Source organism: Rhinolophus ferrumequinum, chromosome 20 (assembly GCF_004115265.2).
Source record: "Rhinolophus ferrumequinum isolate MPI-CBG mRhiFer1 chromosome 20, mRhiFer1_v1.p, whole genome shotgun sequence".
Taxonomy (NCBI): Eukaryota; Metazoa; Chordata; class Mammalia; order Chiroptera; family Rhinolophidae; genus Rhinolophus; species Rhinolophus ferrumequinum.
Genome location: NC_046303.1, coordinates 29227928 through 29255409, shown reverse-complemented (window position 1 = coordinate 29255409; position 27482 = coordinate 29227928). Strand labels below are relative to the sequence as shown.

The 27482-nt window shown below is 38.2% G+C and overlaps 1 protein-coding gene across 1 annotated transcript in view; it reads right to left on the bottom strand.

Moving 5' to 3' along the window:
* The window catches only part of COL28A1 (collagen type XXVIII alpha 1 chain), a 149137-nt gene extending 127277 nt beyond the window's left edge, over positions 1-21860 (bottom strand). Inside the window, 8 exon segments of the mRNA XM_033088892.1 lie at positions 2173-2199; positions 5922-5963; positions 7923-7976; positions 9622-9678; positions 11248-11268; positions 17189-17745; positions 18640-18799; positions 21724-21860. Coding sequence (XP_032944783.1) covers positions 2173-2199; positions 5922-5963; positions 7923-7976; positions 9622-9678; positions 11248-11268; positions 17189-17745; positions 18640-18763 — 882 coding nt within the window. The 5' untranslated portion in view covers positions 18764-18799; positions 21724-21860.
* Positions 21861-27482: the final 5622 nt, after the last annotated feature.

Genomic DNA, 27482 nt, shown 5'->3' with positions numbered 1-27482 from the left:
AGAAAAGTACCATAAATGCACTCAAAATTATTTTGGCTAGAATTCACATTCCATTTGTCCAGACAGATTTGTTAGCACTTGTTTGGGGGTTGGGGGGAGGGGTGGGGGTGAGAGGACAGATTTCCATCAAAGAAAATATTGTACTCATGTTATTTGCTTCTGCAAAGGCATTTTCTTTTTTGGTGGGCTCATTAATCCCTGTGGCATGGTCACAATTACACAGTTCCAGAGAGCAAGTGCTTCAGAAAGCTATGAACAGATTAGCTCTGTTCCCAGACTTTGACTTTTGATGCTGCTACTCCTAGCGAAACTCTGGTTTGAATGTCAGTGGTTCAGGGTCACTTTGCTCTGTCAACCTTGTATTTTCCAAATGAGAACTCTTCCAGTGAACCCATAATTCCCCAGAAGGTTAAACGAATCTTTTCCAAAATATATAGTAGTATATATGAAGCTTCCTGGTGTTCATAATTAGTTCATTGTATAAATCAAGATAGTGCAGGGAGGCATCCATAACTTCTCCTGATTACATATAGGGCAATTTTACAGTTATGGAACTTTTTATACTTTCCCATAATTGTCACGTATTCCCCGTCTCTTCCTCATAGTACCTTACCTTTACAGACCAGCAAACAGTTTATAATATATTGTCACATCCATTATTCCATTTGATTCTCCCTCCGCCCTGTAAGTTAGGGAGGCCTGTATTAATCTAGTTTCATATGCGTGACGACGCAGACACTCCAAGATGTTCAGTTGACCAGGTTCTTATGGCGGAGGGCAGAATCATGGCATTTCTCACACTCATCCTCTTCTAGGCCTAACATTTCCAGTGATTGGGGATATATGTATTTGCCTGTATGAAAGTTCACCCCTAATATTTGCAGGGCCAGGGAAAAGTGCAAACACCGGCCCACATACCATGTATCGAAATAGTTGAAAGTTATGAATCAAGTTAATGAACTAGTCATGGTCTAGCTTCCTTTCTTGATAAATATACCTTCAAAAGGAATTTGGAAAAAATCAAAGAGTGTTGGGATTCCTGAGAGGTCCACATGGAAGTACAGCCCCGTGCCCACAGCCCAGAGCCCAGCCCTCACTTCACTTCCCACCTCCACCTCCTTCCACAAGAGGCGCTCGGAGTGTGTTTACATGAAGGTGCCTCAGGTAGCACAACAAAGCTGCCTCCAAGGCCCTCTCCTGCCCTCACAGCTAAAGTTTGGCTTCCCTTCAGGCCTGGGAAGAAGATGGACATGGGAAAGAGGTTTGTGTATGGCTTCAAAGCAGGCTCAGACCATTTTGCAGGGACTCCCGGGGTCTTGGTTACCCAAAGCATGATCTAGACCAAAGGGGCACAGGCCTTTTGCCCTGCAAATCCTGGATCCATGAATTGGGGGAGGGCAGGGGCAGAAGAGACTCAGAGGACCCTTTAAAGTGCAAGCCTCTTGCCCAGGTCTGAGGCTGGTACCACCTATGGGACAGAACAGACGACAGGGACATGTGCTGATTTCAGACAGAAAATCTGATACTAGAACTGTGGCATAGTTTTATTTATAAACCATTGAACACTCTCAAAGTTTCCTGAGCCCCAGGTCAACTTGTTTACTTCTTTTGAATCAGTCTGTTAATTTCTTTTGAATTAGTTTGATCAGTTACCTAATTTATAATTTGCAAATAGTCTACCAACCTCTTCCTTTTGTTTGTTTGTCAAATTTACATCCCCCTGCAATCTCCACCCAGATAGATGCACAACTGAATGAAGTCAGTTGTTCTACACTACGCAACCAGGATAATCCTCTTCTCCCAGGCGAGGGCTCCGTGTTCAGGTTGTATAGGAAGTGAAAACCAAAGTAGCAAACTAATTGCAGTATTTCTACATCAGTTTGTATACAGAAACTTTTAGTCTGGGTACCTGTGCTGCACAGCTGTGAAACTGGGGTTCTCTATTCATATTTGCCGAGCTGAGGCTGGGTATTTACTTAATCACAATAATCTCAGAGCACCGTCCACCCCCTTAGAACACAAACCCATATGTTAGAGGGACGAGTATATTTAGAATTTAGGGAATCTAAACTCACAAAAATAAAGGAAAATAACTTCTATTAAGTATATAAATGCAGTCATGTTTTTATTTTTCTTTCTGGAATGCTGGTCTATTTGTTGTTACAAACTTACCTTCTCGCCCTTGTACCCAGGAATTCCCTAATTAAAAAAAGAAAAGTAAAATATGATATTAGAAGGCATAGTTGGGGGAAGTATTTGATGTTTTTCACTTGTAACATATAACAAAAACATATCTGTACAGTGTTGGAAAATAAGACCATATATGTGAACTATTTCACTGTGCTTTGAGCTTAGGGAATGTGTATTTACTAGAACCTGTTTTTCACTTTATTACATTCTATTCTCATTTCCGGGTATTTTTTTCAAACCCACTTTCTTGCCCTTTGGCCTGAAGCTGAAGGAGAGACTATACACTGAAACTCATTGTAGAAGTGAAGACCTATCATGCTCCTTTCAAAATTATTATATGGCCATTAAATGATGCACTATCATAGCTGAGAATGTTTCACAGAGACTGGTAGAGAAACCGGCTTTGAAAATGAGCTAAGATAATGGCCTTTAACATGTATGCAAATATTTATATCCATTATGATCCTCCTTTTAAATTTGGTCTAGAATATAAACATCAAGGATATGAATGGTTCCTTTATCAACCCTAATGAGCCAGTGACCTTTATGTTACTATATTTTATCTCATGCTAAATAAGGGGCCGGTGCTTCTGTTCCTTCTGTTCCTCTTCTGTGTCACTCTTGGGAATGCTGCACAGCCCTCATCATTGTGTCGCTGCTCATAAGCCCTTTAAATAATACAATACTGAATATGAAATGGACTGGGAATTTACCAACTTTAAACAACCGCAATCTTTTTCAAATAGGATTTCATACAACTGTAGTTTTCAAGTATGAAAATAGAATTGTAAGACATGTTTTAAGTGGGCTGGAGAAAGCAGTGGAATAAACAAGCTGTTCTTGCCGTGACGTGAGTCAGACTACAAAATTTTGTGCTGTACGTGACTTTTTTACAAAAGGTAAAAAGGAAAACTTCAGGGAGGAAATAACACTTCTTTCCAAATGGGTGGTCACTGAGAGATAGAAGATAAAAATAGAACTAGTCCAAAACAATGTTGCTGCAGTTTAATCCATTTTTTGAAATATTTATTCACATAAATGGTTTAAATTTTAGTATCGTGCTTAAAATTAAGGGCAACATTATAAATAGTAAAATTAGGGTTCTCTATTAAAACAAGTCAGGTGAGCAGTGCTAAGGAAGCTAGACTTCCAATCTCAGGAAACTTGGTGTACGATCCACCGCTTACAACACACAATATTTAAAATTCTGTCATTACTTTATGTTAAGAGTTAACATTGTATTTAGGAAGGAACCAATACAGTTTACAAGATTATTACTCTTTATAGTATTCTGTTCTCTTTTTTTTCCTGTTTTCTTTTCTGAAATCTCTGGTAAATTTATTTGGTTGCTATCAGCTCCCTTCCTTCTTTCCTTCCTTTCATGGCATCTTAATTATTAATTTTTAAATATTCAAATTTAAAATACCCAAAACTGCACTTGTCGGTCTCTGCCAAATTTATTTCTGATTTTCCTACTTTCATTAATGGTACCAAGGGTATTTCAAATCACTCAGGATCAAAAGTTTATAATCATCTTTTCTCTCCACTTGCCCCTTATATTCCTTTAACTCAACCAATTAAAATTCTCCCACAGCTTCCACTGCACTTAGTTTTAAATTTACTCTCCTTACCCTAACCAACAAAGCACTATGGGACCCAGCCCCTGCCTACCTCTGTCATCTCGTCTCCCACGGTTCTTCCTGCAGTTCTGACTTTCTTTCCACTTTCTGAGCCTGCCACCCTTGTTTCCACCTCAAAGCATTTGTCCCTGCTGCTCTTTCTGCCTAGAACACCCTCATGACCTTGATTTATATTTTCATAACACTTCTCATTTACTGCAAATCGTATTCATTGGTTTGCTTATTTATTGCCTCCCCTTACAAGAACACTTTATAAAAGAGGGACCATCTGCCTTGCTCACTCCTGGATCCCAGGGCCCAACAGAGAAAGTGCTCAATAAATATTTGTTGAATATATGAGTTAGAGTTAGTCATCACATCCTATCATTTCTACCCTTTCATGGTTCTCACAGTGTTCTCCTGTCTATACTGTCATCAGTACAGCCCAATTCTGTTCAGTATAACGTGCGCCTCAAATGCGAGCCACGTGTGTAATTTTAAATTCCCTAACATCCATATTAGAAACCAATGATACACACGTGAAATTAAGTTTTAATAATATATTGTATTAATCTGAATAGGTCCAAAATACTCATTTCGACATGTAATCAATATAAAACATTATCAGTGAGATAGGTTACGTCTATTTTTTTTTTTCGGACACTAAGTCATCAAACTTTAGTGCGCTATTTCATTGCTACAGCACCCCGCAATTCAGCCTAGCCGCGTTGCAGCTGCTCGGTAAGCACATACCGCTCAAGGCTTTCATATCGGCCAGAGTGGCTCTAGCCTACGTCCGTTATCTCTCACATAGGCTGTAGCAGCAGACCTTCTAAATGCTCTTTCCTTTTGCTTGTTCCCACTTCAGATCCTCTTTTAGAGCCCCATCAGATTAATCTCCCAATACCCATCCCTTGAGTCATAGGCAGCATCTAATATCTGTGGGGTGGGGGCACTGCCCACCACCTAGCAAAGCCCAGACCTCACAGCCCACATCGAGTACCTAGTATGACCTTCGAACTGTGTCTGACGGCGCTCTTCTCCAGCGCCCTGTCTCACCTTTCCCCTGCACTGCTGTCCCCAGGTTGCTGCTCACGGCACACAGAACCTAGAGTGCCTGGTTCCTTCCGTCTTCCTGTGCTGTCCTTTCCTGTCACAATCCTACACTCTCCAGGGGCCATCCGTACAACCTACCCTGGCAACTCTAATCTCTGAACGCCCAGAATATTTTGTGCATACAGTTTTTACAACGTTCTGACACTCTGCTTCCTATCGTAGCTATTTTAAATATCTTCTCTCTCCTATGAGATAAACTTTTCAAAAAGGTAAGTGCTTTGTCTTAGTTTCCTTTGCACCTAACAGGATGCTTTATATGTGGAAGCTATCTAAGAAATGTTTCCTGAATGAATAATACAGATTTCTGAATGAATTTCCATTGAAATGATCAAACTTTGTATCAGACTTTTTCATGAAATTGACTACAAACACCAAAAGGACAGTTTTAAAAACCTCTGGGTCTGAATCCTGGGCTTTCATCTAAGGCGACCAACAGAGGAGAACTGTAACATGGCCTCCTTTTTATTTCCTGTCCACTTTTCTGCTATGTACTACACTACTGCAATTCCCCAGAAAAATGCAAAAGAAAAAAAATTTCTGTAATTATTTCTTAGGAAATCTCAGATATATTCTAATTTTAGAGATAATAAATCAACAAGAATGATCTCTTTCTTTTGGTCTGTGGAATTGGATTTACAAAAGCATCGTTTAGATTATGTCATTTTATGCTCCCAGAATTTTAATTTACTCTTTACTGGGGGGGAAAAAACCCACAAGAACTGCAATAAAATATTTTTCTTCTTTGAGCCTTTCACAAATCTCAAATTCAGACATTCAGGGAATGTCATGTGGTTGACCACTTGTCCTGTTGAGCAGAGTATTTTCTCCTTACATTTCTACTACTAAGATCATATCTGTTTGATTGTCTAAGTCGTCACAAGCACATGCAGATAGAAATCATTTTTGCACTTACACTATAGGGGTCAAAATGATACATTACAGAGCTTTAGCATCTTACATGACTTTCTTAGGAAGGCATTCCAGTTGTGTACATACCCCTGGGCCTTTTTCTCCAGGTTCCCCTTTTTGAGCATCGCCCTGTGACAAACAAAATACTCAGTCAGATTCCACAGCCCTGACAAGGGACTGATTGCTCCATCAAATGCATTCTTCAGAATTCCCAGATTAATAAATTAAACCAATGCGGAAGGCTCTTTGACCTTTCTCACCGGCATTTTCACCACACAGTCAAGGGAGAAAAACAGCAGCTCAAATAGACTTGGCCATTTGGAGTGAAGCCAGACATAGAGGGTGCAGGACCCAGGTACATTTCACAGCTTGGGCCGGTCTTGGATGGCAGGTTAACAACACGGTCGTTGTTCTCAGATATAGCGTTGTACCCACTGGGAGCCAGCCACTCTGGCTTTCCTCCAGGGGGTTTTGGAATGTTTTCCAAAATGTCCTGAAGAGTGATTGCTTGATTTCAGCAAGACTTAGGAAAATATATTATGTGGCACAAAATTGCAAGCCAAATAAATGAAATGTGAACATCGACTTATAACAGGTATTCAACAAAACAAAAAGAAGACATGATGGCGTGAATTTGGCCTAACATAAAGTGAGTGAGGATAGAGGGGTTTGTGTGTGTGTGTGTGTGTGTGTGTGTGTGTGTGTGTGTGTGTGTTGTAAAGCCACCCAAGGATACTTTACATTTACTTTCTTTGACAAGCAGGCAACTGGCAAAAACACCTCCATGAATCTAACTTATTATATTTTTAATTATTTCCCTAAATATATTCTCAGAAATGAACTATTGGGTTCAAATTTTGAATTTTTGAAGTCTCTTATATAGTACCTAATTGCTTTCCAAAATGTTTATGCCAAGTTATCTTTGCAATGAAGAGCAGTTTCACCATATTGCTGTCATTAGTTATTATTTTAATATTGCTGTGTTAACTAATATAAAAAAAGAAATGTTTTTTTAAATTTGAATTACAGAAAAAAAAACTATGTGAACTATAAAGTTGCTCTTGCCCCTCCCCCCCCAAAAAAAACCAACCTAACAACCCTAGATTCCAAAGTTTCTACGGTGTGAATAGTTAGTATTAAAAGGTACGGTCATTATCTCTATTTAAATTTCATTCATTATCTAGTGAAATTAAATATTTTTCTTTTTTTTTATTTACTGGTTTTACTTCCTCTCTTGAAAACTGTTTCTGTCCTTCAACCATTTAATTATTAGAGGCTTGATAATTTCTCATCCATTTTATTAAGTCTTTACAAACTATAGAAATTAACCCAATGCTGATTGTATTTGACATGAACATTTCCCTGTATATTTTCCTCTTGTAATGATTTTTCATTATACGGAATTTTGCCTTAAATTTCCACATAGTTATATCTGCTAATTTCTGTCCTGTGATTCCTGCAATCACTCTTGAATTTGGCACACACATCCTCCCAACATCGATCTGAACACATAATTTAAAAAATTAGCCTAGAATTATTTTGACAGCTACACACAGAAAAGAAGTGGGGAAATGCCTGAAGAGGGTCTGGGAGTGAAAGACAACCTGTTTGGGTTATTTTTTTCTATTAGGTTGGTGCAAAAGTAATTGCAGTTTTTGCAATTATTTTTAACCTTTTAAAGTGCAATTACTTTTGCACCAACCTAATATTATTATTGTAGGTCAGTTATCCATACATTAGATCCATAAATTGCCTTTGTCAATTTAATATGGAACATGTCTTAATAATTCATGGAACATTGTGCTAATTAACTTGGGACACCATTATTTAATTACAAGTTTCTAGTTATTGGGTCCCAAAGTTTCCAAAAGGTATAGACTAAAATGGACATAGGTTACTCAGAATTTGTAAATGCAAGCTAACACAAACCAGATAGATAATGTTGGAACATCCTGTACTCTTTGCAGAAATCATCAGATTTTTGGCATTCACATATACTACAAAGCTCTTTTTTTTCCTTAATTTTTGTTCTTTAAATAAATCTAGAGGACAATACACTGGTTTAAAGGAAGCTGTTTATTCATTTACCGGATTTCCTTTTGGTCCTCGCTCACCTTTGATACCTGGGTTTCCATGGGTACCCTGAAGACAAAGGGAAAAAAGATTATATCGAGCAGCCATTCTATTAGTTTACTACTCCTCACAATAATTTCTGTTCAGCTTCATCCCATAAAATGAGGTAAGATTGTAAAAAAAAAAAAGGTACCTATCAAGCAGAGAGTCGAGTCTATTCTCTCCCTCACTAGACACCAGGAAGGGTACACTGTGTTGAATAGGCAGTTTCTCTAGATTTGCTCAAAAGAGAAGAATGTCCTCTCTCCCTGATATCCAAGGGACAATCTCAAAAGATGGAAGGAGAGAGTTCTCCAAGTCCTGTTCCAGAAAGGTGCTCTATTTTCCTATTCTCAAACCACCAAAAAGCTCACTTTTCTGAGAACTGCTTTTGGGGGCACCCAATAAATGTTAAATAACATAGTTCTATGGCTATCCTCATTAAAACATGGTACAATCTCCTCTAACAGTATTGATTGACTGAACTTGTTAGATTAGCTCAGCAATTGCAAGTTTTCTTACTTTCATTTGAAAACATAATTGAACATCACGAGTAAACCTTCCACTGGTAATCCATTGGTATAATAATTATAAACTAAGACTTTATAAGAGGGGAAAGCTTTGCTTTGGCTAAAGTCAGCTCCTACTGGTTGCCGCACTATCATGTAATGTATCTAACTTTGTATTTTGAAGAAAAAAGACAAACACACTTCCTCACTTTCTACTGCCTTGATAGGTAGAAAGGTTTGAAAAAATACATGCTTTGGACTCCATTCTCAAGGTAAAATGTGTCACTGTCTAAGAAGTTCAGAAAACCCATTTTCCTCCCTACCCCCCAAATACAAGCATTAGTTCTTAAAATTTATCCATGCATTTTTGTGAAATATCTCTACTGGGCTTCTGAACTTTAAGATTTGGAATCACATAAAGAAATGAAATATTGAATGAGCCCATGGATGCTTTCTGATGATCTGGTGTTAGAGAAATATTCAGCTTCTCCAGTAATTATGATGTCACTTCAAATGCCCTCCCAAGACAGACATGGCACATACTAGATATTAGGCTAGAATGTAAAGAAAGCACTCCTATTGGGGTTATTTTATTAAGTATTGAATTATCAGAGTAAATCCTGCCATTTCCCTTTGGTTGCCAAGTGGTTACTTCCATGTCACAGAATTCCCTCTAATCCCCAAAGCTTTCTGACCAGAACTTTCTCCACACAAGACCACACAGTGTTGCCCCTGGATACATGTAAAGACACAATTACCTTCCAGAGAGATCTGTGTTACATACTTCTAGGTGACGCGAATAAAGCTTTGCCTAAAGCACTAAGGATTTGGATGACCTCTTTCTGTATTTTCACTTCAGTACTGAGAAATTCTGGCCTCAGTTGTCACATAAGAAGTGATGCTAAAATATACTTTGGGGAATAACATCATTTTAAACCAAGTCTGACCATAGTTCAGGTCAGTAAAATCCCAGGCTTATTTCTAAAGACAGAATGTATCCCTTTAGGAATAAAAGAGAGAAAGAGCATTTCCTTCTTTTGGGGGCTATTGGCATACAACTGCTTTCTGACAGCACGAAATAGCCCTGCAGTTTTCAAGTGTGAGTAGTATGATTATTGCTAGGACTTCTGAACTTGACCCTAAGTTCAGAAGAGAAATATACTCACAGGAAGCCCTGGATTGCCGGGATCCCCCTTCTCGCATTCACAAATCTTGCGTTCACACTGAATCAATAATGAAATACAACTTTAACACATAGTGAAAAACATTTCAAATCTTTTTCAGTACAGTACTGAATGGAACATTTCCTTGAAGATATTTTACCTTGCAAGTTTATAGAGATTTGCTCTCCTTACTAAATTCTTCTAGGAAAACTCAGATCTAGTAAGAGCCAGCTAGTAAAGTGTTATTAAATGTTGCCATGGTTAAATAAAACAGACTATATCTATCATCTAGTTTCTAAGGGGAAAATAAACATTTTCAGTGGACTCTTAGAATTTCTGCTGTTTCTCTTTTATACAATATATCAAAGCTCAATAATACACAGATATCAAACTTTCCTTTTCTCAGCAAAGGAAAACATTTGACTTGTAACGTATTTCATCCATTCTAACACACACATTTTTCCTTATTTTAACACCTCTGACATTGGAGTGAGCCCAATCAGGGTGAAGCTGCTATGTTCTGCACATGCACTTTAAAATTTGCAGAATGAAATGGAAGAAATCCCCAGAGACACTCCTGGAGCACTCTTAAGAAATGCTGTATCACCAATACTGTTGATGGCACAGAGGCCAGTATTTTATGGAAAAACAAGTACATCAAGAACTGAGACAAAAAGTGCTTCAGAAGATTTAGACTCTGAATGTGAAGAAGTTTGAGAAATAACCAATTCAGTTTGCTTATATTTTCTCTTATATGTATGCCCAAAAGCGATACAGGATCTAAAATTCTATTTCTAAATAAATCTAAAATGGCTCTTTACGTAAGTATAAAATGAAAATTTGTAATTGATAAGAAGGCACAGCATCATAGTTTAATCGGCAGAGATTTTTCCTGCTTTAATGGCACATAAAATAATAGTGTATCTGACCTTGTATAAGTCAATGAAATGTTGTGCTGTACAAGTTTCAGTTGGCTTCTATTATTTTATATAATGCTATAATACTTGTAAATTTTCTGATATTAAATAAGCAGTTTATCCAACTAAGTTCAGATGTTCCAAACTCCTTGTGCTAAGAAATACATATTCAGTATAGGAATCCTCAGTAAGCTGGTGGTCATCTATTGTGCTATCCAATCCCGTTGGCCAGCTCCTTGGCCACTTGGTCCGCTTTCCACCAACCATCGGAAAGACTGAGCTTAAAGTCAATCGGCAGCAGGGAGAGACTCTGAATTCTGCCTTTTAACGGTGACGCTGCCTAACTGGCCAACACCAGGCACATGTCCCAAAGTGGAGGACCCCCACCCCACGCCCGCCTACCACCAGTAGCTGGTGTCAGACACATCCTTAGAATAAAGGAAGTCACATCAAAGCAAGCAAAAACTATGCCATTTGGTTATTAATAATTTCTAAAATCAGTGTCTAAAATCACATGACATTTTTCTAATTTTTCCAACCTGCAGTGGATATGGTGGCCTAAAAGAAGAAATCAGATGGCTGCCTAGAAATAAAGCGGATCTTTTGAAAAATAGCTAAGCCTTTTTATTTAGTCACACCTTATCTTCTAATGCTGATTTGATAATGCAAGCTTTTAGAGTAATTCATAGTAATCAAGGCATGTGGTACTTACCTTTTTTTCAAATAAGATATCCTAGGAGGAAAAAAAGAATGAAACATTAACTGAATTCATGGTTCTGCTTCCAACTTCTTATTAATCTTAATTATTCCCTATGGGATATGCAGTTTCCAAGAAGAATAGCAAGTCAGCCTTTTTAACCTTGTGAAAGCAATAAAGCCAACCAGCCAAAGCATACTCTGAGCCACATAACAATAGGAGACACGAAGGACACTAACATTAAAATTATTCTGTTGTCGAGAAACTTTATCCTATTGCATCCTATGCTTATATTTTATTTCTTTTATCAGCTCTATAATCTGCATAATTTGGCTATAAGCTTAAATCAGTCATAACGAGAAATTTCTTACTTTTACTTGCAAAGACTTAGGCAGAATATATAATTGTGTATTTTCTCATCTTTTATTTTTCCATCTTTATACATATATGTATCTTGGGGGGGGCATTAAAACATTAATTTTGTGGTCGTAACTTTATCAATGGTAATGAGCCTTAGAAGCCAATCAGGTCGATATTTTGTACTCAGGAAACTTAGGTCCAAAGAGCTGTGACTTGTCCAACGTCACACACTTGGGCTGAGCTGCCTGACCAAGTTCAGTGCTACTTCATACTTATCCACGCAGAACTGAATTAGCAAGAATATTTGTCAAAACTACTTTAAATTCCTAATTTTAGAGAAATCCACGATCTGGTTTTTGTCCAATATTTAGGCCTCGCTACCCCGCTGCAGTTCAGTGGGTATTATTTGATAAGTGCACTGAAGCCCCTGTCTAAAGTCAAACAGTGGGGGGGGGAAATACCTATGTTTACAGATAGAATTATTGCTTTCTTCGGGTAGACATTATGTGTCAACGGAACACCTATGACTGAATCTGAAGGGGTAACTTACACAGAATAAAATGGGAAACTGACGTAAAAAGCACTAGAATATTTGTCGCAAGATATTAAAAATGAAGGATGTAATGAAGAAGTTAAAGTCAGAGTTGTACCTTTGTGGAGGATTCTGCATTCTTTTAGTTTTGTTTTTTACTTTATTTTTACACCCATACAAGCTAACAATATAGAGGGAAGGTACAGCAAAATGTTTTAAGTGGCTCAATTTAATGGGCGGGAAAATGAGGCTGGGAATTGTCATCAAGGGTTTTCATTCTGTTTCCACTATTAATTACTCGTGTTGCCTTGGGCAAGTCATATAATCCTTCCAGGTCATTCTCCACGTATATAAAATGAGAAAGTTTGATCACAGAGTCTTGGGAGCTGTAAAACTCTGTTCACAGACCCTTTCTACAAAATTCAGGGTTTCACCTGTGGTCCTCTTTCCCTCTTCCTCCACCCCTTCCCACCCCGATGGTTTTTAATTACTAGCCAGTGTAAATCCAGGCTGAAAGAAGGTGAGATACTTGTTTCTTTAAGAATTAGGTCAAGTGGAGAAATAGGAACTCAGATATGCGTACACTGACAGTCTCAGTGTAAAATGACACGACCCTTCTCCAGAACGTTTGGCTGTGCTTAGAAAGCTGAAGATGTGCATGCTTTGTCTTTAGGCTGCCCAGGATACATTCTTGTTTCTACCTGTTATCCTGGCAACCCTTCCGGACACACCCTAGAGAAATTCTTGCACATTTCAGCATTTGTTGTTTTTAATAGTAAAAAATTGGAAATAATTACAATATCCATCAATAGTGGAATGGAAATACTATTTAGCAGCTAAAGTGAGTACATTGGATATGCGTATTTCAACGTAGAAAATTTTCCAAAAACATTGAGTAAAAAAGCAACGTGATCCGAATTATAAAAATATTTAAAATACATGTCAGAAACTTGGTTTCTTCTGGGAAGGAGAGAAGGAAAAGGAATTTGAAAGGAGTGCAAGAGAGACAATAACATGACTAATAATGCAAGTCAAATTGTAATATTTGAGAACAACTACTGAAATAAAGAAAAATTCAAAGTTTTGTCACTTTATAATCTTTTTTATAATACATAATATCCTTATCAATTTTAAACTCATGAATTCAGCTGCTACTGTGCCTGATGTAATTTTACACTTTTTTCACTTTTTGAAAATTCAATTTCTGCTTTGCCATATTACTTCTTTAAAATATGTGCCACGAGGATTAAAACTGTAACAACACAACTAACTAATTATTTTTGGAGCTAATTTGATTTTGTGTTTGTTGGAATTTATATTTCCATGGAAATAAAAGCGGACCCCAAACTGCACAATAGATAAGACTGTTTTAAACAATGAACAAAGCTTCATCCCTAAGGGCTCTTATAGTCTATAAGCCCCAGTGACAGAAAACAGACAGCTCACAGTAAGCAGCGTGGGAAGGAGATCCTAGATTGGGAGGGGGGGCACAACAAGATCATTTCTTGGAATAGGTGGGTTTTCTGGATAATTTTGAAGAGAGGAATGAATGCAAAGGACCAACTCACTGATGGAATGCTGTTCTATATGTCAAAGTTTATGAGGAAAAAAGGCATAAAGACTTGTGTGGGCAATGAGACAAAGGAAACAGTGAGGAGGGACATTTTCAAAGAGTGGATGGAAAGGCCTGGGTGGACAGAGCTGGAGGCCTTCGGAAGTAGAGAGAGCTTTTGCTTAGGCTGAGAGGCAAGCTGTGTGGAGAAGAACTGGGAGAACATGGTTGAAGCCAGAGGGAAGGACGTGTTCAGTGAAGGTCTAGGTGGATAATGTGTTTTAAATGAAAAGGATAAATAGAGAAAGGCCTTCACTAGAGTGAAAGAAAGTGCATTTTATTAATGGAGCCAGAGTTTTATGATGGCATATATGGGAAAGGAGAAGGCTAGCATGGAATTGCTAATTTTGTGAATGACTAAGATTAAGTCAATGCTATGAGGAGCGGACAGAGGAAATGTGAAGAAGATACCAAAGTTATAACATGACAGAAAACGGAACGAGAATAAAGAACTTTCTAGGCAAGGATTACAAACTCTATGACAAAAAAAAATATTCGCAGCTTAGTATAGTAGCAAAATAGCCATTATAAAATCTGGGTAGTGATATATGGATGATGTTTACAGAATCGTACACCTGAAACCTATGTAACTTTACTAACCATAGTAACCCCAATAAACTTTAATTAAAAAAAAAAGTCTTAAACAAGAAACAGAAATGAGTTCCTAAACAGAGGAAGCCTTGAATAACTGGGAAGTGGATTATACTTAATAAATTAATAAAGCATAGGATTCTAACGGATGTAGAATTTATCAAGTTGATTCCTTTTGGTATGTAAAGGAAAACACTAAACTGATGTTTTTCTTAGTAATTTTCAGAGAAAGAGACCAATTTGTCACAGGCTTTATTCCCATAAAGGCTTTTTAGAATATTTAACATCAAAGGTGATAAAGAATTTTTTTTTTTTTAAATCTTCACATACTCTCTCTTTCTCTTCTAAAGGACCAAGTAATAGATGCAGGAGATTGGGTTGAATTTGTTCCTTAAGTTTCAATACCGTTATGTAAATAATAATAGAATGTTATATTTTTCAATTAAGAATCATCCAGTCTCTCTTGGGTGATTCAGATCTGAAATGTTTTCACGGGGTTCTTCCCTGGCACTTCTTCCTAAAGGTGCCAAGGAACATGCAGTGATTCCTTGATTTGTCTTGGCTCCTGCAAGACCTGGTCATGGTGGACACTCATGCCCCTAAATTCAACTAAAGTCTACTCTGCAATCAAAGGGAATAAAGTGCTGATACAAAACAACAACCCAGATGAATTTTAAAATCGTTATTCTGGGAATAAGAAGCCTGACACGAAAAGGGTCCACACTGTATGAGATTATTTATGTAAAATTCTAGAGTGTGTACACGAGAGTGAGGAGTCAGATCAGTGGAAGCTCAAGGGTGAGGGGAGGACGTATTGCAAAGAGGCATGAGGACACTTTTGGGGGTAGTAGAGACATTCTGTATGTTACTAGTGTTGGCGGTTTCGTGGGCAAATACACCTATCAAAACTCATGGGGTCGTGTACTTTCAGTAGATGCAGTTTTGTACTAGAATTATACCTAATTACCGTATTTTTTTAAAGTCAACTACATAATTCTTTCAAAATAAAAAGTGAAAAAATTTGACTTATGATGTCATAGACATAGATTAGATGAGGAATTTTTCCAATGGTCTGATGAAAAGTCAAGCTCTGCCTTCTAGATGGTGGCAGCCTGAAACATTAAGCCTTGGTGTATGTTTCTTTGGAGAACCTAATAAGCCCTTTGGATTCAGGAAGTGTTTGGAAAGCAGCAAGTCCTTCTAAGAAGTGGCTATTCACAGAGCTTCCATCTGAACAAACAAGCTGAAACCACAGGATGCTGAGGAAGAGCTTGGTCAGTTTTTGGTTTCCCCAGAAACAAACAAACAGTCTTGCTTGGAGTGTGCTGCCAAGCGCCTCTGTTCTCAGTTGGGCAGGAGCTCTGGGTGAGGGTGTGTCTAGAGAGAGAATGAACTTCCTGAGCCTCCACATCTGGCCAAACAAGGGTGCTTCCTGTCCTGCATCTTCTACAGTCAGCAACAGGCAACTCCTTATCACACCCCCAGGGTACTGTCCCACACATGCTGGAACCTTCTGTTTTCAGTTCAGTGGTGAGGACTCAAATTATGGCACAGGCAGGAGTAGGCAGTTAGCCAGGCACCTGCGTGGTTTCCTTCCATGCAGAAGAGATGCTCAGAGAGAGCACTCGCCTCAAGCTACCATTTCCCCTCTCCATGTGACTTTACAGGGTTAGGCACGCAGGACTCTGGGGTCTCTGCCGGGCCTTGAATTTTCAACTGTAAACTGATGGTGATAGCAGTATCTACATCACAAGGTTGTTGTGAACGTTAAATAAGATAAAATATATAAAGTGCTCAGAACAATGCCTGATACAGAAAGCACTCAAGGCATGGTTATTATTTAGATCAGAAAAACTCAGCGTCTCATGCTGAAAACAATTGAGAAAAAAAATTTTTTTAAAATAAGAGTAATGTTAGGGAAAAGGATTGCGGAAAGGGCAAAAGGGGCAAAACAATCTCTGAAATGGAGCGTGAGGGTTTTTTTTTCAGCATAGAGAAAACAGCGATATGAAATGTTCAGTTCCGAAGGGACACATTTGTCTTGCCCTCTTCTTGAGAAACCAAAGAAAATCAATATTTTTAAGAAAATCAATTTTTTAACACTTAATAAATCAACCACCTTTTCTCCCAGGAGTTTTCTCCTTGAGAAATATTGTGAAGAAGGATTTCATTTTGATTGCTTTGCCTTGTGTTTTCCCAAGCAGCAAGGAAAGGCTCTCACACACGGCTAAGCAACCAATAAAGAAAAGCATTAACACAGTTAATTGGACCAATCAAGTGGGGCTCATTGATCTGATGGGAGAAACGGTTCGGTGACCGCGTGTTATAGGTTATTTTACATTGGGTGGCCTTGTTAATGCCTAAAAAAACGAGATAATTTTTTTAAAAATTTGAAGTCTATGAACTCTGCTTGAGCATGATATGGCAATAGGTGAGACAAAGTCAAAAAATATTTCTGCACATGGGGAATGGAAAAAGACCAACTTAGCACAAATATAGCACACCACAAGTTAACCACAAATTAAATGTAAGTCAGTAATGTTCAATGATCCTAGGATGTATAAACAGGAGTCTGAGGTATATTATTGGAAATTAATGCTTCCCAAACCTTTAGCATTGACAGCAATAAAGTTTGGAATGCAATTCCAGATTGTGAACCTGGTATTTCCCCAATTTTTTATCAAGTGTAAACTATCAAGGAAGTGAATAGACTTCGTTCGGAAAGCTTCTTTCTATTTCCAAGGTAGATTTTTTTCTCTTTCATCTTTTGGACCCAGTGTCTATCCTTACAAAATTTGTAACCAAGATATCAATATTATAATGACAAATATACGTATAAAAACAACCCATTAGATACCTACCAGGCGATCCCGAATCTTATCTACAAGGGCTGGATCACTCAACAGTGGAATGGGTTCACTGGATGAATCCCCAGATATCAAATGAAGTTTGGCTTCATTGACTACAGTAGAAAGTCCAATGGTAATAAATAATATTCCTGCAGTTCTTGCATCTTCAGAAATACTTTGAACGTCTGGATTCTTTGGATGGTCAATGCCATCAGTCATCAGCAAAGCCACTTTCACACCATCTTTACGCCCTTCTCTCTTAAGTAGCCTTGTGGCATTGGAGATGGCATAATAGGAGAAAGTACCTTGCCCAATGAAATTCATAGCCTTGACCCTCTGTTTAAAAGTCTGTAGATCCTTCCAAGAAGAAAAAGATGGATCGATTTGGACAGAGCTGCTAAACTGAAGGGCTGCCAGTTTGATGTCATATTTCAAGGAGCGAACTGGGGTCAATTGGAAAACCTTGTCACTCAAGCTTTCCACAAAATCTTTCTGCTTATCAAAGAGAATAATTTTAGAACTTTCAGAGCTGTCCACGATGAAGACAATATCTATGAAGCAAGTGGAGTCTGAAATAGAACAAATTGGTTAGGCAAAATACTTGTCTCTACTACGTGGTGAAACAATTTTGCATAAGAAAAGCCCTGAGATGACTTGCTGTGTACTATTTGTTTTTGAGAGGAGAGGGAAGTGAAAAAGAGAGGCATCTTGTAGCTAGGAGTGAAGGGGGAAAGAACTAAATCTCTTTCAAAGTCTGTAAATTCTCTTCCCCTTGTAAAATCATGCAAATCAAAAGCAATAATAAACAAAAATACCATATATTCTGAGCATCTTCCCAAAGTAAAACCTACTTAGCATGGGAGGAAAAGAGTACATCATAGGTTTAAAATTAAACAAATATTGGGCAAGGTTGTCTAAAAGTAAATAGTACTCTACCTATTTCTCAGGTTTGTGGCTTATTGGTGAGGCCCCATCTTGTTTTGGTGTTTTGTGTTCTTTTTAACTTTGTGAAATTAAGGGAGAAAATAACTATACACATCACCTTGTAGAAACAGTAAGGGAGAAAGAAACGTAAAAGCAGAGAACTTAAGATTGAATCTTAGGTCTATATTTTACTGGTTAATTGCCTGTGGCATTGAATGTGCTCCCAACCTCTCTGGGTCTCAATTTCTTTATCTATAATATGAAAGTGGCACTCTGTCATGCCTATTTTATAAGGTTACTGTGAAGCTTAAATGAAATAAATGTACACATGCTCTAAAAACTGATGTTTTTATAAGTGTGCTCTATAAGTATCTAAAGTATAGTATTATAATTATATAATCATATTAAAGTAGAATGTCACATATATACATGTGATTTGCTATTTACATCAAAAGCTTATTTGGAAAAGCTCGTATTACTAGTGTTTTAACAGGCTAAAACTAATCATTAAAACAAAAGCAAAACATTTTTTTTTTTACCCTGGAGATCATTTTTCCTTGCAAGTAAATTGGGCTTTGATCCTTTCTTTCTTTGTCCATATATTGTTTGACTCATAAAAGCCGGCAAAAGCAGCAGATGAAAGATAAAATATCTGTTCCACATTATGGTAGATGGTGAAAAATCATCTGCCCGGAGCACCTTTAATAGAAAAATCAGTTATAAGTACTTTAATAAAATATAATGTTTGCTATTTTTAATTTTAAGCCAGCAGAATTCAAAACTGGCATGTGACTGGAGAAGAGTTTTCATTTATTTTATAGATAAATATCCACATTGAAATCTTAAAAGTTTCTAACCCAAATAAGTCATGGCACTATAACCAAACATTTATTAGTGAATGTTTCAATAAATCAAAGAATTACATCTAAGTAGTCTGAATTTCCAATTTTCTTATGGGAAGCACGGAGTTGGGAGAGCCATTTAAAACATTTCAGTCCCATTCTATATTGTGATTATGGTTCAATCACAAGGTCTGCTTTGACATTTCCACATTCTTCAGGGTGAATTCTAATTATTAAATGATTGTTTCATTCATTTTCATTATAACTAACTCATGACGATCCCAATATTTTTACAGGGTTGTAGAGAACCACCACCATTTCAGTCTTACTATTTACAGGTATAACTTCAGTGAGTTCAGAGGTCAAATCAAAACTTAAGTTGCCCTTCTGTTTCCAAAGAACCTCATTTCACTTTTCTACTCCTATTTTGGAAACTGTATCTCCACCAGAGTTCCAAGCTAGACCACAGCTGCATATGCAATGAATCAAAAGAACCTGAGAGCAAAAATCACAGATTTGCAAGCAACACTGTTCTTCTAGTGTTAGCTGGAAAAAAACTAATGGACAGAAATAGGACTTGAAATCAGGAAGCACCCCTTCTGAACAGCTCTGTGAAACTATTTTTCTGGGTAGATTAACAATGAAAAATCTAATCCTGTATTAAAATCTTCAGCTGTCTTTATTACTCAATATGCCCAGCTATACAACAAATAACTTTTAATTTCCCACCTTTCTCTGGTAAGAAAAGACTCAGATGTGGCTATCTAAGCATACCAGAGAATGGGAAGAAGAAAGCTTATTTTGAGCCAGTGTTCTGCATGGTTGGGAAATGCTTGCATGCTTAAAATATATTAAATTCAGAAGTTCTGGAAAAGGAATCACATTTTCCTTCTTTGGCACCTTGCCTTCAGGGAATGGGAACTGGGAAATCATGAGCATGATTTTTCCAGGCTGTGAGTAGAAGATGGAAATATAAGCAAAAAAAGTGAAGAATGGGATGGGTGACTGACTTCTTTCATACATGCCAGATGGAGAAACCCCAAAGAGAAGTAAAGCTGTTGGGTTAGGGATGAACCAATGGATGGCTCTATGCCATAGTCTGCTCCTCAAATAACATCATCTAGCAGGAAATCTATTAAGCTGACTTTGTATCAGAGTGGCCAAGCATCTCTGCACCAAGTGCAATTGACCAAATGTCAACTGCTCTTCAGATCAGGTATGCTAAGATGTGAAGACAGCTAAGCGTTGAAAGGAAGGAAGGAAGGGAGGAAGGAAGGAAGGACAAGAGTTGTGCTAAGGAAATGGACTGCACAGAGGACATCCAGGTTCCTCTGGATGTAATCCCCTTGCTAACTAGTGACATGAATACAAAAGGATGTTCAAGTTTAATTCTGAAGATTAGTGTAAAGATAAGGCTATGTAGCAAAACATAGCTGCTATTGCATTTTCAGAGAAGAGGAAAGAAATAATACCATGTCCCTGGTATTACATGTCTTTTCTCTTTTGTTGAACCTATACAATAAGGAACTTCTTAGAAGTTCTGTAAATAAGACTCTGAGAATTTTATTTTATTGAGAACAAGAGAGATTTTACAAGTTACCTGATCAAGATGACTCTTCAGAAATCTAAAGACAGTGATAACTAGGATCATGAGAAGAAAACTACTTTCTTCTCATTTGTAGGCCTCATTTGGTCTTTGGAAATACTGCTTTAAATAAAGACTTATCTTCCTCCAAAACTAAGCACCTGCTCATACAGTTTTATTAGCATATAATCATGAATCCCTACCTGAACCTCTGTATGTACAATGTTCACCACCATAACTTATTCATTGGCATTACTCACCCTGTCTTAAATTTTTTACTATTTGCTCTGACATGTTTTATCCAGCTGTCCCAACCAGTTTGGTACTCCTTTCTGTTTTCTGATATTAGTCAGAGGACAACCTTACACCTTTCTACTTTTCTTTCTCTAGTTTTTTAGTTTTACTGCCTTCCTGAAATCTCTTCTTTATTAGTTTGGCATCTTAAGAGCCCAGCCATTTCTAATCACTTTTGCCATGTTTTATTTTGCCTCCGTTTTAATAATTCCCACCTTTCTCTCATTTGGATGTCACCTATAAGTAAAATAGGTTTCAGGGGGAAAATTCCATTAGTTAAATGAAAGAAATATAAATCTCTATGTTTATTATTGGTTAAATTTTATAAATCCAGAAACAATTATAATCTTTAACAAAATGTCATATTTTTGCCCTTTTTTTGGCTTAAATTTTATTTTGGGCCAATATCAGGATCGATAACTCCAAGAGACTTTGTATTTTATGAGTTCTCGTTCTCATAAATAAAATTATCACCAGTTTACCAATTTTAGTCATAGTGTGTGCTTCTCATTTTTTCTATCTGAAGATAAAAATGGTGAATAAATACTTTATTCAAATTGCCAAACTAGCCAAGTTTTAAAGTATCCTGCAATTAATACTGAATTATAAAAACTTGTACTGAATTAAGAAAAAGATGCCCCCAAAGATAGAAACATCACTATAATGCTATGCCATAGACTGTAAGTTCAAAATAAATTTTAAAATAACTTAAAAATAAATTTTAAATTTCTACATTTTAACAATTACTCATAGTTTTCTAATTAATTTAAAGTAATAGCAGAGGATTAAACATTTTGATCAGCTTTCTTCACATAGTAAGTATGTAAACCATTTAGTCTTCCACACTTCCTCAACGGTCCTATCCGATTCCAAGTGATTAAAACAAAGCAGTGATGTCTTACCTTATAAAGTCTGTCAGACAGGAATTAAAGACAGGTTAAGGAAATGCCAACAGCAAGGACCATTGTTGGGGAAGGAGCTGACCATTTGATATTGCTCTGCCCTGTGTGAAATAAAAATTGTCTTTGCTTTGGATCTTTTGCAATCTTTTATTCATGTTTATTAGACTAAGTTAAAGCAAGAGTGGTCAGGCATTTGGCCAGGGTGCAAGATCTGGGTGGGATGAGTAAGTAATTTAAAGGAACAGTGTCCTTCTGGAGCAATCTGTGTTTTCCAGACTGTTGTGAAAGCAGCTTGAGCAAATTTTCTACGTTTTAGGCACTTATTGACATTCTGCCTTTGTTTCTCATGCTATGTCCTTCTCTTTCTAGTCCTACATTTCTTTGCCTGGAGTATGCATTCTGTTGGCTACTGGTTTTAAACAGCTCTGTGAAGGTGTATAAATGACACCAAACTCAGATGCAAAACTGTTTTTTCAAGAAAGGCAGTGGGTTGACAATTATTAAAGCTGGATGATGAGTATTTAGAAGCTCATTATTCTAGTCTTTCTACCTCAGTGATTTTTTAAAGTTTTCATACCCTATTTCCCTGCAAATAAGACCTAACAGGACAATCAGCTCTAAAGCATCTTTTGGAGCAAAAAATAATGTAAGACTCGGTCTTATTTTACTGTAATATAAGACTGGGTCTTATCTAACGTAATATAAGACCAGGTCTTATATTAATTTTCGCTCCAAAAGATGCATTAAAGCTGATGGTCTGCCTAGGTCTTACTTTTGGGGAAACACAGTAATATCTAGAGAAAGAATGATCTAAATTTAGTCCTTAGTACTGTCCCTAACATGGGAACCTCAGTTTCCCACTTATGAAATGAGACAATGGATTTAATTATTTATCAAAATCCTTTCAAACTGTAACATGGAGGTAAGTTGTGGGGACAGAGCCCCAGAGAGCAGTTTCCAGGCTCTCGGCCTCCCATGGAACAATGCTGGCGCGGGTAGTAGTTGGTCAGCAGCTGTGACTAGTTGGCCCTCGGCTGTTACCGGTTAGCCATTAGCCACTGATATAACTGCCGCGGCTAAGCTAGCAAAGTGTGGTGTAGTGGTGGTGTAGTTGTGGCGTGGTGGAGTGTGGATTACGGATTGCAGAGAGGCGGATTGCAGCTAGCAAGTGAGGTTGGTTGGCAATGACAAGTGGATGGATAGTGGCAGATCATGTGGCTCCTGTCTCCTGTGTCTCCAACCCAGCCACCAGTGAGACTATAGTGGTCTGACTCCCCTACCTATGGCTCCGTGGGTGTTCCTTTTTGGCCTCACCATATCCTGCGTTCTTATCTGGGGAGCGGGACTAGCGACCCCGCAGGCTGTCCCGTGTGACATTGGTTTACAATGGTCAATATTCTGAGGTCTCTGTCCAGGAAAGGTGGTCACTGGAGTGGTTCCATTCTCTTTTTTCCTATTTTGTACTTTGTGGTCACAGCCCATATCAAGTCAGTGTTTATCAGTATAAAACATGATGCCAAGAGGCCACATGACCCCTAGACAACCAACAGGGAGTGTTCTCTGTTACTGCCTCAGAGATAGAGAATAGCAAGATGACCAGAGAAAGCAATAGAAATGTTCGTGTGATAACTGTTTTAAAATCAGCTTTCTTACGAAGACTTAGCATTTATGCATCTGTTTATTATAACAAGAATAGTTTCCATTTTATGAAGTCTTAACCAGGCTAGGCCCTGTGCTGCTAAGTGCTTCATACACGTTAATGGCATTAGCCCTCTGAAAGCACAACCACCGATCTAGAATAAGTACTGTAAGAATTCGTGTTTTGCAGATGAGGACATGGAGGCAGAGAGGAGTCCGATCACTTGCCCACTATCATATTAATGCAAAAGTGCCAGAATGGGGTCTTAACTCAGGTCTTCCTGACCCGTGAGCCTCACTTAGAACACTATTGCATCATTAAATTAAGCAGCCAATGTGAATGCCCTTTTTCATTGTCTCCTCACCACAAAGCACTTCCTGAGGAACCAAGGAAGTTTTGTAGAACTTTGGTAATAGAAAGAAGAAATAGTGGGTGTATTACAGAAGTAGCAATGGAATTTCCCAGTAAGCAACCACATGTATATTTTATTTTATTTTATTTTTAAGATTTTTTTATTGGGGAAGGGGAACAGGACTTTATTGAGGAATAGTGTGTGCTTCAGGGACTTTTCCAAGTCAAGTTGTTGTCCTTTCAACCGTAGTTGTGGAGGGCACAGCTCAGCTCCCAGGTCCAGTTGCCCGTTGTTAGTTGCAGGGAGCGGAGCCCACCATCCCTTGCGGGAGTCAAGGAGTCGAACCAGCAATCTTGTGGTTGAGAGCCCAGGCTCCAACCAACTGAGCCATCTGGCGACCCGGGAGCTGAGTGGCAGCTCATTGACTTCATTCTAGTTGCAAAGGGCGCAGCTCACTGGCCCATGTAGGAATCGAACTGGCAGCCCCATTATCCAGAGCTCCCGCTCTAACCAACTGAGTCACCTGTCCGCCGCCACAGGTGTATTTTAAATAGCCTGTGAATACTAGTGACACTTTTTTCACTTTTGTGAGATGAGTAGCATGGGATAAGGAAGTGGCATTTTTCAGAAAATCAACTCTTTTTTTTTACCTGAGGTAGATGAACAACTTGCAGAATAATAATACCTCTTAAGAAATAAACAGGTGACTCCCAAAGGGGAGATATGGACTACAGCCCTCTTGCTTTTTAACTGTTCTGACTGAGGTTTGTGGGAGGTTGGAGTTCTGCCTGCTCATCATTTCCCCTGGAACTCTCCAAGTCAAATAAGATAGCCTAAACCCAAGGTTTGCCACACCTCAGTCCCAAGTGTAGCAATCAACACTAAGTTCATTGGGTAGATGACTCAAAAGAAAATCTTGTGTTCTGTCCATTTATATCAGTCAATTAGCTTCACACCCAGGGAAACAATGTGCTATGGCCGGAAGACCACAATCTTAATCTTAACAGATGATCTTGAATTAAGATCTTGCAATTGAGAGTACAAAGGCCAAATAAGAGATCAGGGATGATGATAATGACTAGAAAAAGTCAATTTGGAGTCCATATTCTTCTGACAGTTGGTCTGTAGCCAAGGCTTTATAGAAGAAAGATAGTACACTATTTTTACTATTATTTCTGTAGATGGATTAGAGTAAGCACTCAATAAATATTTGTTGAATGAATGATTTTTATAAATAATTTTTAGTGTTCATCAGTCACTGGAGAACCATGATAAAAATAGATTGCTCTCCAGGGCACTGCTAGACAGCAAATTTTTTTCAACTTTTTCCAAAAATTTTTAATACTCTGCCATACCAGAATCTATGTTGGTTTTATTTGTTTTTGTACCAGTGCCAAGATGTCCCTCTCAGAAGTGATGGTGTTTTGGGGGCCCTAGGATTATTTAAAAGGGATCAAATTCTGGGATGACTTGCATATGTCAGAGGATTTATCTGCATGATGTTATAGGAGCACAAAAAAAGGCTAAGAACGTATAATCTCAAACCTGTATTACAGCTATACATCTGTACCAAGATCAAGGTGTAGTGAAATGTTTCACAATCTTCCAATTTCACCTACCTCCCACATAGTAGAAAAGAATGTCAACAGAGAAGGGAGAAATCAATGATCTTCTTACCCAGTTTGGAGAAATTTGTTTTTAGAGTTCCCCTTCTTTTTTCGTTTTATTTTTTTTCCTTCTTCTTCTTCTTCTTCTTCTTCTTCTTCTTCTTCTTCTTCTTCTTCTTCTTCTTCTTCTTCTTCTTCTTCTTCTTCTTCTTCTTCTTCTTCTCCTCCTCCTCCTCCTCCTCCTCCTCCTCCTCCTCCTCCTTCTCCTCCTTCTCCTCCTTCTCCTCCTTCTCCTCCTTCTCCTCCTTCTCCTCCTTCTCCTCCTTCTCCTCCTTCTCCTCCTTCTCCTCCTTCTCCTCCGTCGTCGTCGTCGTCTTCTTCAAAATCTTGATGTAGTAGAATTTCTAACATTTGCCCCTAAGCTCTGAAGTTTCTGGGATTCATCATCACCCTTAGCTTCAAGAGTTCATAACTTGGGCATTCTCTCATGTCATTCATCAGTAAATTAAAGGCACACTAAAATGGTATTGACTTTATTTATCAACTTAGGGAAGTATTGAAAGTATTCAAAGACAACAAGGAAGTGGGAATTATCATTGGTAATAAAATGTAGGAAGTGTGGCATCGCTTAAATTCGAGCAGTGTGATGTTAGTGCCCCTTCCCTCCCCAAATTCTGATTGAGTTGGCTCTTCTGCATTCCCTTTACTCAATTGTTTTTTATATTGTTTACTCCCTGATATATCTTGCTTCTTTATTTGTCATTTGGTCTCCAGCTTGAATAATTGTGTCACATTGAAACACATAGTGCCTTAGACCACAGTGACAGCGAAAATTCCCACTGTACCAATCTTAGGACTATTAAAATATGTCTTTAAAATTTTTCTTCAATTTTGATCTTTTTCTCTTTCTGTGTTATTTATTCTTTACTAAGAGCAAATTATTTCAGGCTTAATAACAAAGTGCTTTCTGGAAAAATTTACAATTTTTGTTTCTAAGAAATATCTGAAAGTGGATAGGTCTTGCCCTATCATAAGTTTGAATGTTTGATTTTTTAAAAGTTATTCTTTTCAGTCAGTGGATAGAGCAGTCTTAACTTTTTCATGCACAGTCTAACAAAAGAGAAAGATTAGATCTATTTAAGTTTTGACAAATTCTACTTTTTTTTTTTAAGATTTTTATTGAGTAAGGGGAACAAGACTTTATTGGGGAACAGTGGGTACTTCCAGGACTTTTTTCCAAGTCAAGTTGTTGTCCTTTCAATCTTAGTTGTGGAGGGCGCAGCTCAGCTCCAGGTCCAGTTGCCGTTGCTAGTTGCAGGGGCTGCAGCCCACCATCCCTTGCAGGAGTCCAGCCAGCAACCTTGTGGTTGAGAGGAGGCGCTCCAGCCAACTGAGGCATCCGGGAGCTCAGCGACAGCTCAGCTCAAGGTGCAGTGTTTAATCTTAGTTGCAGGGGGCAGAGCCCACCATCCCTTGCGGGACTTGAGGAATTGAACTGGCAACCTTGTGGTTGAGAGCCCACTGGCCCGTGTGGGAATCCAACCGGCAGCCTTCGGAGTTAGGAGCACGGAGCTCCAATCACCTGAGCCACCGGGCCGGCCCGACAAATTCTACTTTTAATGGGAGAAATATTTTCGTTTAGTTGATTTTACTTTCAGGTATTAGAAAGTGTTGTACTATATCTTAGTGAATTCTTTGATTCTCCACTAGATGGCATTTAAACTTTTTTTGTATCGAGGACAAATAATAGCATCAGATCTCAGAACTGGAGGGAAACTTAGAGACCACTGTTATTTGATTCTTCCGTTTATAGAGGGCTGATGTTGTGATCCACCCAAAGGTCATACCATGGATCAGTGAGGGAATAAAGTTTAGATCTTTGGGCTTCTGTCAACCATCTTTCATTATCCCTAACTACCTTGGGAAGTTTTTAAGCCTTTGCACCATCCAAACTAGCGTCAGAACAGGAGAAAAAGGAAGCTAGTCTATGGCCAATAATTTATGTTTGAAAGACAGGGATTTTACTTTAGGGGCAAATGGCTCAGGACCAATTATCTTTGGCCAAATTCCAGCATGCACTGTGAGTCTCACATCTCGCTGTGTAAATCTTAATGCCTGGGCCATCAAAGGCAATAAGCACCACTTCGTAGAACTCCGAGTT